Here is a 12,599-nt window from a genome sequence, read left to right on the forward strand (position 1 = left end):
ATGGTTCATTGTTGTCTGAGGGGAAGGTGACAACGAGGCAGACAATCAGTAAAAGTAATCAGGAGGACAGTGAAACTAGTCGGAGAACTAGGGAGGGGGAGGGATGGGGAGAGAGAGGGAGAGCAAGGGTTACTTGAAATTAGAGAAGTCAATGTTCATACCGCTGGGGTGTAAGCTGCCCAAGTGAAATATGAGGTGCTGTTCCTCCAATTTGCACTGGGCCTCACTCTGACAATGGAGGAGGTCCAGGACAGAAAGGTCAGTGTGGGAATGGGAGGGGGAGTTAAAGTGTTTGGCAACCGGGAGATCAGGTGGGCCCAGGCGGACTGAGCGGAGGTGTTCAGCTAAATGATCAAAATGTATACGGCCGCTCAGTGTCTACGGTTGGAACAGGGAGGTGCCTGTCCTGAGGGGCTCGGACTTGAGGTTGCTGTGGGGAAACTTGGGAGCCGTCAGTTTTCCCCTCTGTCACATTGGGAACTCCCTGCTTGCTGCCCATCGCACCTTGTCTGACGAAGGGCCCCGACCCGAAACGCTGCCTGTCCATTCCCTCCACAGATGCTGCCTGACCCGCTGAGTTCCTCCAGCACTCTGTGATCTACTCGAGATTCCAGCTTGTTGGGCAGTACTGTGCAGCTTTCGTGCTGCCAGATCGTCCACTCCAACCCGTACCACGGAATGAGCTTTGACAGAGTCACACAGCATAAAACCAGGCCCTTCGGCCCAACTCGTCCATGCCAACCCATCTACACTCGCCCCATTTGCCCACAAACCGTTCCTATCCATGTAACTACCTCCTCTGGCAGTTCATTCCATACACCCACCACCCTCTGTGTGAAAATGTTGCCCCTCAAGTCCCTATTAAATCTTTCCCCTCTCACCTTAAACCTATGCCTTCTGGATTCCCCTACCCTTAAAGTAAAAGACTGTGCATTCACCCAATCTATTCCCCTCCTGGTCTTATACACCTCTATAAGATCGCCCCTCAGCCTCCTGCGCTCCAGGGAATAAACTCCTAGTCTGTAAATTGAAAGCTTAAGAACAGGAGTAAATGAGGCATCGGTGTGCCTTTCCATTGATAAATCTGACAGAATAAATGTTGTTACACTGAAGACAGACACAAAATGCTGGAGTAACTCAGCGGGACGGGCAGCATTTCTGGAGAGAAGGAATGGGTGACGTCTCGGGTCGAGACCCTTCTTCAGACTGAGAGTCAGGGGAGAGGGAGACACGGAGATATAGACGGGCAAGGTGTGAAATCTGAGAGGAAGGTGACCACGAGGCATACAATCGAGTAAAATTAATCAGGACAGTGAAACTAGTCGGTGAATTGGGTGGGGGTGGGATCAGGAGAGAGGGAAAGCAAGACTTACTTGAAATCAAGGGGCAAGAGTGTCTTATTGTCGTGTGTCCCAGATAGAACAATAAGATTCTTACTCACAGCAGCACAACACAATATGTAAACATAGTACACAGTGAACAGTATAATAAACGAAAATAAATGTTCAGTGTATATTCAAATACACACACGCACACTCACGCACAAACATACACGCACACGCACACACACATACAATATATATACGATAGAACTTTATCTATTCCAGGAGGGAAATTGATCTGCCAACACATTCATAAAACACAAGATGCATGAAACATGAAATTAAAGTGTCGAGTGGAAAGGGTTGGGGGTGTGCAAAGATTGGGTAGGGGGGTCAGTCTCAGTCTCAGTCTCAGTCTCAGTCTCAGTCTCAGTCTCAGTCTACCCCACGACAGAAGGGGGAGGAGTTGTACAGTTTGACAGCCACAGGGAAGAAGGATCTCCTGTGGCGTTCTGTGCTGCATCTTGGTGGGACCAGTCTGTTGCTGAAGGTGCTCCTCAGGTTGACCAGTGTGTCATGGAGGGGGTGAGCTGTATTGTCCAGGATGCCCTGCTGTTTGAGGAGCATCCTCCCCTCCAACACCACCCCCCATGAATCCAACTCCACCCCCAGGATGGAACCAGGCTTCCTGATGAGTTTGTTGATCCTATTGGTGCCTGCGGCCTTCACCCTGCTGCCCCAGCACACGGCAGCAAAGACGATGGCACTGCCCACCACCGATTGGTAGAACATCTGCAGCATCTCACTGCAGATGTTGAAGGAGCGGAGCCTTCTCCAAAAGTACAGGCGGCTCTGTCCCTTCTTGTACAGGGCCTCAGTGTTCCTGGACCAGTCCAGTTTACTGTCCAGGTAAACTACATGGTATAAATGGACCACAGAGGGTTGTGAACCTGTGGAATTCTCTGCCTCAGAAGGCAGTGGAGGCCAATTCTCTGAATGCATTCAAGAGAGAGCTAGATAGAGCTCTTAAGGATAGCGGAGTCAGGGGGTATGGGGAGAAGGCAGGAACGGGGTACTGATTGAGAATGATCAGCCATGATCACATTGAATGGCGGTGCTGGCTCGAAGGGCCGAATGGCCTCCTCCTGCACCTATTGTCTATTGTCTATTGTCACACACACATACGCACACATAAAATCCAAACAGCAGTAATAGTGCAATAATAACAATAATGGTCCATGTAGTTCGTGGGTCTGGGGTGCACGCTGCCCTTGTGAAGTACGAGGTTGTGTTGCTCCACTCTGTAGCAGCTGCTTTATGTGTCTAGGTGCACACACTGGAGGAAGGTTCACAGAGTTCCAACCTCCAGACGGCAAAGTTGAGGTCGGACTTGCGTGTCGTTGAGCAGGAGAAGGAGGCGCTGAGAAAGGAGGTGATACTGTTGCACAACCAGCTCCAGACCAGCAAGGACAAGGTGCGACTCCACCCAGAGCACACAACCATACAGCACAGGGACAGGCCCTTCGGCCCACAGTGCCCCTGCCCAACACATCCTCTCTGTCTGCATGTGACCCATGTCCCTGCATTGCCCTGCACCACAACGCTGAGAACGACCGTCTACACTCTATATCTGACCCTTTGCCCTGATGTAACTGGGTAGCTCGCAACACAAAGCTCTACCTGAGTGAAAACGTTGTCCCTGAGTTTTCCCACTTAAATCTCTCCCCTCGCCCGTGCCCTCTAGTTTTGGAACTCTCTCGCCTGCGTAACAGGCAGTGAGTGTTCAGCGTGTCTGGCCCCTCTTGATCCTGTACACCTCTCGTCACTGTCTCCACGCACACAGAGCCCACTCTCTGTGCTCATGTTGGTGTTCACTATGTCCACACACGCTGACGGCCACTCTCTTTGTTCATGTTGATGTCTGTGTTCGCATTGGTGTGGTGTTTGTGTTCATATTGGTCTTCATGTTGCCGCTTGTCTTCATGTTGGCGTTTGTCTTCATGTTGGCGTTTGTCTTCATGTTGGCATTGGTCTTCATGTTAGCGTTTGTCTTCATGTTGGCGTTTGTCTTCATGTTGGCGTTTGTCTTCATGTTGGCGTTTGTCTTCATGTTGGCATTGGTCTTCACGTTGGCGTTTGTCTTCATGTTGGCGTTTGTCTTCTTGTTGGCGTTGGTCTTCATGTTGGCATTGGTCTTCATGTTGGCGTTGGTCTTCATGTTGGCATTGGTCTTCATGTTGGCGTTTGTCTTCATGTTGGCGTTTGTCTTCATGTTGGCATTGGTCTTCATGTTGGCGTTGGTCTTCATGTTGGCATTGGTCTTCATGTTGGCGTTTGTCTTCATGTTGACGTTGGTCTTCATGTTGGCGTTCGTCTTCATGTTGGCGTTTGTCTTCATGTTGGTGTTCATGTTGGCGTTGGTGTTCATGTTGGCGTTTGTCTTCATGTTGGTGTTTGTCTTCATGTTGGTGTTTGTCTTCATGTTGGCGTTTGTCTTCATGTTGGCGTTGGTCTTCATGTTGGTGTTGGTGTTCATGTTGGCGTTTGTCTTCATGTTGGCATTGGTCCTCATGTTGGTGTTGGTCTTCATGTTGGCATTTGTCTTCATGTTGGCATTGGTCTTCATTTTGGCGTTGGTCTTCATGTTGGCATTTGTCTTCATGTTGGCGTTTGTCTTCATGTTGGCGTTGGTCTTCATGTTGGCGTTTGTCTTCACGCTTGTGTTCACATTGGTGTTGGTGTTCATGTTGGCGTTTGTCTTCATGTTGGCGTTGGTCTTCATGTTGGCGTTTGTCTTCACGCTTGTGTTCACATTGGTGTTGGTGTTCCCTGTGTCCGTGCTCACTGACGTCCGCTCTGTCTGCTTGGGGATTTGCAGACTCAGGCGCTGGAGGACAGCCTACATTGTGCCGATCTGCGGCAGCGGCAGAAGCTGTCGTATCGCCACGACCTGGCTCAGCTGGTGGAGCAGGAGCAGAGATTACTGCGGGAGGAAAATGAGAGGCTGCACCAAGAGGGGCAGCACACGAGAGGGGAGCTGCACCTTGCCAGGGATAAGGTAACTGAGAGAACAAGCCATGCTGTCCATGCCCCGTGTAAACAGACTCATTCCCTCTGGCCACATGCACATTGCAGTTCAGGGAGTCTGCGGGAAAGGCAGCATCTCTGGAGAGAAGGAATGGGTGACGTTTCGGGTCGAAACTGAAGTCTGAAACATAGAAACATGGAAAAATAGGTGCAGGAGGAGGCCATTCGGCCCCTCAAGCCAGCACCGCCTGATCATCTAAAATCAGTACCCCGTCCCTGCTTTTTCCCCATATCCCTTGATTCCTTTAGCCCTAAGAACTAAATTTAACTCTCTCTTGAAAACATCCAGTGAATTGACCTCCACTGCCTTCTGTCGCAGAGAGTTCCACGGATTCACAACTCTCTGGGTGAAAACGTTTTTCCTCATCTCAGTCCTAAATGGCCCACCCCTTATTCTTAAACTGTGACCCCTGATTCCGGACTCCCCCAACATTGGGAACATTTTTCCTGCATCTAGCCTGTCCAATCCATTAAGAATTTTACATGTTTCTATAAGATCCCCTCTTCTAAATTCCAGTGAAAACTAGCCTAGTCGACCTATTCTTTCATCATATGTCAGTCCTGCCATCCCGGGAATTAACCTGGTGAACCTACGCTGCACGCCCTCAATAGCAATAATGCCTTTTCTCAAATTAGGAGACCAAAATTGCACACAATACTCCAGGTGCGGTCTCACCAGGGCCCTGTACAACTGCAGTAGGATGTCCTTGCTCCTAAACTCAAATCCTCTCGCAAAGAAGGCCAACATGCCATTAGCTTTCTTCACTGCCTGCTGTACCTGCATGCTTACTTTCAGTGACTGATGTACAAGCACACCCAGGTCTCGTTGCACCTCCCCTTTTCCTAATCTGACACCATTCAGATAATAATCTGCCTTCCTGTTCTTGCCACCAAAGTGGATCTTGACTCGAAACTCCACGCATTCCTTCTCTCCAGAGTTGCTGCCTGTCCCGCTGAGTTACCCCAGCATTTTGTGTTTATCTTCGATTTAAACAGCACCTGCAGTTCCTTTCTACGCACAAGAAGAAAGTCCGTGTAAGAATCAGTTTGTTTCAGAGTAAACTGGACCTTATATGATACATTTACAGAAAATTTCAAGAAGGCTGAGTGCATTTGTTCTCTTCAAACAGGTGAAACAACTGGAGTCTGCGATGTTAACTCTCAAACACCAGAAACACTACTCCAAGTCCACGGTGCTTAAAGCAGCTGAGCAGGAGCGACTCTGCCTGAAGAGAGAGTACGACCAGATCCAGAAGGATCTCGCCACCAAGGTTGGTGTGTTGGCAATGAAGCGAGCAAATCCACTCCTGCAGAATATTACCAGAGTTGAGGTGGGACTAGTCTCCCTACCTCTGCAAGTTCACAGAGATGTGGGTTCGATCCTGACCTTGGGTGCTGTCGCACATTTAGTTTAGAAATACAGCGCGGAAACAGGCCCTTTCGGCCCACCGGGTCCGCGCCGACCAGCGATCCCCGCACACTAACACCATCCTACGCCCACTAGGGACAGTTTTTACATTTTACCAAGCCAATTAACCTACAAACCTGTACGTCTTTGGAGTGTGGGAGGAAACGGGAGGTCTCGGAGAAAACCCACGCAGGTCACGGGGAGAACGTACAAACTCCGTACAGACAGCACCCCTAGTCGGGATGGAACCCGTGTCTCCGGCGCTGCATTCGCTGTAAGGCAGCAACTCTACCGCTGTGCTACTGTTCCGCCCTGTGACTGCGTGGGTTTCCTCCCACATCCCAAAGCCGTGCGGGTTCTAGGAGCAGAATTATGCCATTCGGCCCATCAAGTCTACTCCGCCATTCAATCATGGCTGATCTATCTCTCCCTCCTCACCCCATTCTCCTGCCTTCTCCCCATAACCCCTGACACCCGCACTAATCAAGAATCTATCAAATCTCCACCTTAAAATATCAATTGACTTGGCCTCCACAGCCGTCTGTGGCAATGAATTCCACAGATTCACCACCCCCTGACTAAAGAAATTCTTTATAATTCCTTATTCCAATAAAGAAAATACTTCTGGAGCTGAACTCCAAACATTCATAACACGAACCTGACACAGTGAACAATAAGGAGGCATTTTAACTCCCCTCCCCTTCCCACACTGACCTCTCTGTCCTGGACCCTCTCCATTGTTAGGGTGAGGTCACACGCAGACAGGAGGAACTTACAACCTAATGCTATGGCCATTAAAGTCCTCCATTCCAAATAAAACCCCAATATGCCCCATCTCCCCACCCCCCGTGTGCACACTTTCCCCCACCACCCCCACTCACCCTGCTCCTGCCCCCCTCCTCTGTTCACTCATCTCCCATTCACAAATTCCAAACTTCCCTTTTCTCACCCCTCTATCCCCTCCCCTCTATCCCCTCCCCCTCCCCTTCCACCCTCATCCCTCCCACCTTTACATTTCACTCCTCCTCTTCTCCCCCTATCTTTAGTTTAGAGATACAGCGCGGAAACGGGCCCTTCGGCCCACCGGGTCCGCGCCGACCAGCGATCCCCGCACATTAACACTATCTGACACCCACTGGGGACAATTTTTACATTTACCAAGGCAATTAACCTACAAACCTGTACGTCTTTGGAGTTAGGGAGGAGACCGAAGATCTTGGAGAAAACCCACGCAGGTGCTGGTGAGAACGTACAAACTCCGTACAGACAGCACCCGTAGTCGGGATGGAACCCGGGTCTCCGGCGCTGCATTCTTTGTAAGGCAGCAACTCTACCTCTAGCCTTTGTCACTTACTCCATCCATCTCCCCAATCATCTGTATCCACCTATCACTTGTCAGAGGAGGCACAAGGAACTGCAGATGCTGGTTTTTGATGAAAGACACAAAGTGCTGGAGTAACTCAGCGGGTCAGGCGGCATCTCTGGAGAACGTGGAGAGGTGATGTTTTGGGACGGGACCCTTCTGATAGTGTGGAGTGGGAGGGGTGAATCTCTACCCCTCCCCCACCTCTCATTCAACTTTCTCCCCACGAGTCCAGGAGGGTCCTGACCCGAACACATCGTCTGTCTATTCCCTCCACAGATGCTGCCTGACCCACTGAGTTACTCCAACACTTTATGTCTTGGTCAGAATCAGATTGGAACGATTTTGTGTCACATAGATACATAGAAAATAGGTGCAGGGGGAAGCCATTTGGCCCTTCGAGCCAGCACCGCCATTCATTGTGATCATGGCTGATCATCCACAATCAGTAACCCGTGCCTGCCTTCTCCCCATATCCCTTGAATCCGCTAACCCCTAGAGCTCTATCCAACTCTCTTTTACATTCATCCAGTGAATTGTCCTCCACTGCCCTCTGTGGCAGAGAATCCCACAAATTCACAACTCTCTGGGTGAAAAAGGTTTTTTCTTCTCACCTGAGTTTTAAATGGCCTCCGCTTTATGCTTAGACTGTGTGGCCCCTGGTTCTGGACTCCCCCAACATTGGGAACACTTTTCCTGCATCTAGCCTGTCCGGTCCTTTGATGCCGAGTGATGCCAGTGCTGCAGTGACCCATAGAGCTGCCTGTGTCCCCACAGATGGGTCTGGTGTCCTCGCTTGAACGTGAGCTGGAGGTGGAGTGTGTGGAGAAGGAGAGTCTACGAGCGAGGGTGGTCCGGTTGGAGAGCCGGCTGCTGGAGACCAGCGACCAGGTGAGGCCCCGGGAGAGATCGACCAACGCCCGCACCAGATTCCAAGATGGCGCCCAACCCAGGCGACAATTTGCGTGCTGGCCACAGGTCAACAATCACACATTACAATCGCTCCATACTCTTAAATCTCTATTCCTGCAGCACCACTGTTTACTCTGCTATGAACCGGTCCTGCTGAGCCCGATGGCCACAACGCATAGATCAACGTGCACTTTACCCTGTCTAAAAACTGTTACAATTGTTTCGTTTCGTTGGGTTGCTGTTAATTACTTAAATTATTGCATCGTATGGGAGGCGCATTCCCAATCTCGTTGTACCCCTGGGTACAATGACAATAAAGATATATTGTATTGTATTGTACTTCAACTATGATCCCTTATCATGTATCGTAAGAAAATAACTGCAGATGCTGGTACAAATCGAGGTATTTATTCACAAAATGCTGGAGTAACTCAGCAGGTCAGGCAGCATCTCGGGAGAGAAGGAATGGGTGACGTTTCTTCTGACTGAAGAAGGGTCTCGACCCGAAACGTCACCCATTCCTTCTCTCCTGAGATGCTGCCTGACCTGCTGAGTTACTCCAGCATTTTGTGAATAATTACCTTATCATGTATCTATTCACTGTAGTTTAGTTTAGTTAGTTTAGAGTCACAGCACGGAAACAGGCCCTTTCGGCCCACCGGGTCCGCGCCGACCAGCCATCCCCGCACATCAACACTATCCTACACACACCGAGGACAATGTTTACATTTACCAAGCCAATTAACCTACAAACCTGCACGTCTTTGGAGTGTGGGAGGAAACCGAAGATCTCGGAGAAAACCCACGCAGGTCACGGGGAGAACGTACAAACTCCGTACAGACAGCACCCGTAGTCGGGATGGAACCCGGGTCTCCGGCGCTGCATTCGCTGTAAGGCGGCAACTCTACCGCTGCGCCACCGTGACCGCCATACTCTTAAATCTCTACTCCGACAGCAACATTTCTTACTTCAGCTACGATCCCTTATCATGCATCTATTCATTGTAAATGGATCGATTGTCTTTCCACTGACTGGTTAGCAAGCAACAAAAGCTTTTCACTGCTCCTCGGTACACGTGGCAATAAACTAAACTGAACTGAACGCCCTTCCTCGCTGAATACAGACCCGTAAACACAGTAACAACTGGAGAAATGAACAATCATTATGATTCTATCTCAACCCATGGTGGTGCAGCGGTAGAGTTGCTGCCTGACAGCACCAGAGACCCAGGTTCAATCCTAATTACTTGCACTGTCTGTACAGAGTTTGTACGTTCCCTCTGTGACCGTGTGAATGGTCTGGATTCCTCCCACACTCCAAAGACGTGCAGATTTGTAGGTTAATTGGCTTCAGTAAAAACACAATTGTAAATTGTCCCTATTGTGTAGGATAGTGTTAGTTTACAGGGTGATTGCTGGTCGGACTCGGTGGGCCAAAGGGTCTGTTTCCATGCTGAATCATCAAAACCAAACTAAACTAAACTAATTAGTTGATTGATTGAAAGATACAGCATGGCCCTTCAGCCCACCGAGTCCACACCAACCGTCGATCACCCGTTCACACTAGTTCCATGTTAACCCACTTTTGCATCCACTCCCCACACACCGGGGGCAATTTACAGAGGGACAATTAACCTACACACCCACACGTCTTTGGGATGTGGGAGGAAACCCACATGGTCAGGGAGAACGTGCAAACTCCACACAGACAGCATAGGTCAAAGCTTGGGCAATAAGCAGATGAGATGGAGTGATGCTTGAAGCCAAGTGCTCTGGTGGGATTAAAAGCCGTTTTAACTCTCCTTCTCCTTCCCACGCTGTCCTCTCTGTCCAAGGCCTCCTCCATTGAGGCCTAGGGTTGCCAACTGTCCCATATTAGCCAGGGCAGCCCGTATTTTGGGCTAAATTGATTTGTTCCATACGGGACCGCTCTTGCCCGTATTAGGCCCGGACGGTGCTGTAGGACCGGACACTGTAGGCCCGGACACTGTAGGCCCGGACGGACACTGTAGCCCGGACACTGTAGGCCCGGACACTGTAGGCCCGGACACTGTAGGCCCGGACACTGTAGGCCCGAACACTGTAGGTCCGGGAGCCGCTATAGTCCCGGACAGTGTAGGCCCGGGCGCTGCCTAACGGAGGTTGCATAGCAACCCGCCTCCCAGCCTGGGCGGCCGCCATTGGAGTGCGTGGCCGATGGCTGGGTGAGGTCACGTGGCGGTGACGTCACCTTTTGTCCCTTATTTGAGAGTGAGGAAGTTGGCAACCCTATTGAGGCCACACACACAAACAGAAGGAACAGCACCTTGTGTTCTGCTTCGGTAGCTTATAACCCAACACTAGGAACATCGAAGTCCCCAATTTCAAATAAAACCCCAATATGCCCCCTCTCCCCTCCTCTCAGTGTGTACACATTGTGCACACCCTGGCCACTCCCTCTTCTCCCCTCTCCCATCAGGCAAAAGGTATAGAAGTGTGAAAACGCACACCTCCAGATTCAGGGACAGTTTCTTCCCAGCTGTTATCAGCCAACTGAACCATCCCACCACAGCCAGAGAGCGGTGCTGAACTACTATCTACCTCAGTGGTGACTCTCGGACTATCCTTGATCGGACTTTGCTGGCTTTACCTCGCACTAAACGTTATTCTCTTATCGTGTACCTATACACTGTGAATGGCTCGATTGTAATCGTGTATTGTCCTTCTGCTGTCTGGTTAGCACGCGACAAAAGCTTTTCACTGTACCTCGGCACACGTGACAATAAACTAGACATCTCCCCCACCCCCCCCCCCTCACCCTGCTCCTCCTCCCCCTCACCCTGCTCCTCCCCCCCCCCACTCACCCTGCTCCTCCCCCCCCCTCACCCTGCTCCTCCCCCACCCCCCACTCACCCTGGCCCTCCCCTCCCCCCCCCCCCCCCCCCCCCCACTGTAAGCTCATCTCTGGGTCTGCCCGCATGTGACTGGTTGCATTTCTCTCTGCAGCTGCAGCAGTCACAGTGCAGCCAGACGCAGGCTGCCGGGGAGCTGCAGCAGATGCGGGAGCAGATGCTGTCCATGGTGCCCACGGAGCAGCTGGCGCGGCTGCGGGAGGAGATGCACGTGAGCTCTGCGGAGAGCAGCACGCAGCAGGTGAAGGTGGAGGGAGAGCATCACATCCATCTTTGCATGTCCACTCTCACCAATGGCCAACACAACACTCACAGCACAGCACAGAGACACCAAAAAGGGTTTTCAAGCTTGAAAGGGTTCAGAAAAGATTCACGAGGATGTTGCCAGGACTAGAGGGTGTGAGCTACAGGGAGAGGTTGAGTAGACTGGGTCTCTATTCCATGGAGCGCAGGAGGATGAGGGGAGATCTTATGGAGGTGTACAAAATCATGAGAGGAATAGATCGGGTAGATGCACAGTCTCTTGCCCAGAGTCGGGGAATTGAGGACCAGAGGACATAGGTTCAAGGTGAAGGGGATTTAATAGGAATCCAAGGGGTAACTTTTTCACACAGAGGGTGGTGGGTGTATGGAACGAGCTGCCAGAGGAGGTAGTTGAGGCTGGGACTATCCCATCGTTTAAGAAACAGTTGGACAGGTACATGGATAGGACAGGTTTGGAGGGATATGGACCAAGCGCAGGCATGTGGGACTAGTGTAGCTGGGACATTGTTGGCCGGTGTGGTCGAATTGGGCCAAAGGGCCTGTTTCCACACTGTATCACTCCATGCCTCTAAAAAGCTGGAGTAACTCAGCGGGTCAGGCAGCATCTGTCGTGTCTTCACCACCCCCCCCTGACCTCCCCCTTTCTGATGCAGAACGGTCTGTCCTCAGCAGAGGCCTCGCCTTTGTTCCCCTCCGCCTCACCTCAACGAGTTCCAGATCTGCCACGATGTAGAGCTTTTCTTCCGTCGCCTCTGCCTCCGTGCCTTTTTCAAAGGGAAGGAGTCCTCAGCATCCAATGATCACCCCATCTCCCATCTCCACTGGTCCCCTTCCTCTTGGACTCCCCCAGATGGCCTTTTACCCTCTCTGGACTTCTTCATTTCTAACTACCGGCGTCTCAACTTTCCCACTCCCCTCACCTACTCCAACCTCACCTCCTCTGAACGTACAGCCCTCCACTCACTCTGCAAATAATGAGACGCTGCCTGTCCCACTGAGTCACCCCAGCATTTTGTGTCTATCTTCCATTTAAACTAACGTCTGCAGTTCCTTCCTTTGGCCCACTGAGTCTGCGCCGACCATCAATGACCCAACCACCGTGTTTCTATGTTATCCCACTTTCACATCCTACACACCACGGGCAATTTACAGAAGCCAATCGACCGACAAACCAGCCTGAAGAAGGGTCTCGACCTGAAACGTCACCCATTCCTTCTCTCCAGAGACACGAGGAGAACGTGCAAACTCCGTACAGACAGCACCCGTAGTCAGGATCGAACCCGGGTCTCTGAAGCTGTAAGGCAGCAACTCTACCGCTGAGCCAGCGTGCCGACCCTGAATGTCCCTTTCAT

General features: G+C 51.1%; 1 protein-coding gene across 5 annotated transcripts in view; it reads left to right on the forward strand.

Annotated features, from left to right (window-relative positions):
• The window catches only part of nin (ninein (GSK3B interacting protein)), a 142,582-nt gene that overhangs the window by 125,676 nt on the left and 4,307 nt on the right, over positions 1–12,599 (forward strand). For all 5 annotated transcript variants that reach the window (XM_078406067.1, XM_078406068.1, XM_078406069.1 and 2 more), the window contains 5 exons: positions 2,650–2,796; positions 4,201–4,380; positions 5,540–5,680; positions 7,958–8,071; positions 11,078–11,224. In XM_078406067.1, coding sequence (XP_078262193.1) covers positions 2,650–2,796; positions 4,201–4,380; positions 5,540–5,680; positions 7,958–8,071; positions 11,078–11,224 — 729 coding nt within the window. The remainder of the gene's footprint in view (positions 1–2,649; positions 2,797–4,200; positions 4,381–5,539; positions 5,681–7,957; positions 8,072–11,077; positions 11,225–12,599) is intronic.

This window comes from Rhinoraja longicauda, chromosome 10 (genome assembly GCF_053455715.1).
Source record: "Rhinoraja longicauda isolate Sanriku21f chromosome 10, sRhiLon1.1, whole genome shotgun sequence".
Classification (NCBI taxonomy): domain Eukaryota; kingdom Metazoa; phylum Chordata; class Chondrichthyes; order Rajiformes; family Arhynchobatidae; genus Rhinoraja; species Rhinoraja longicauda.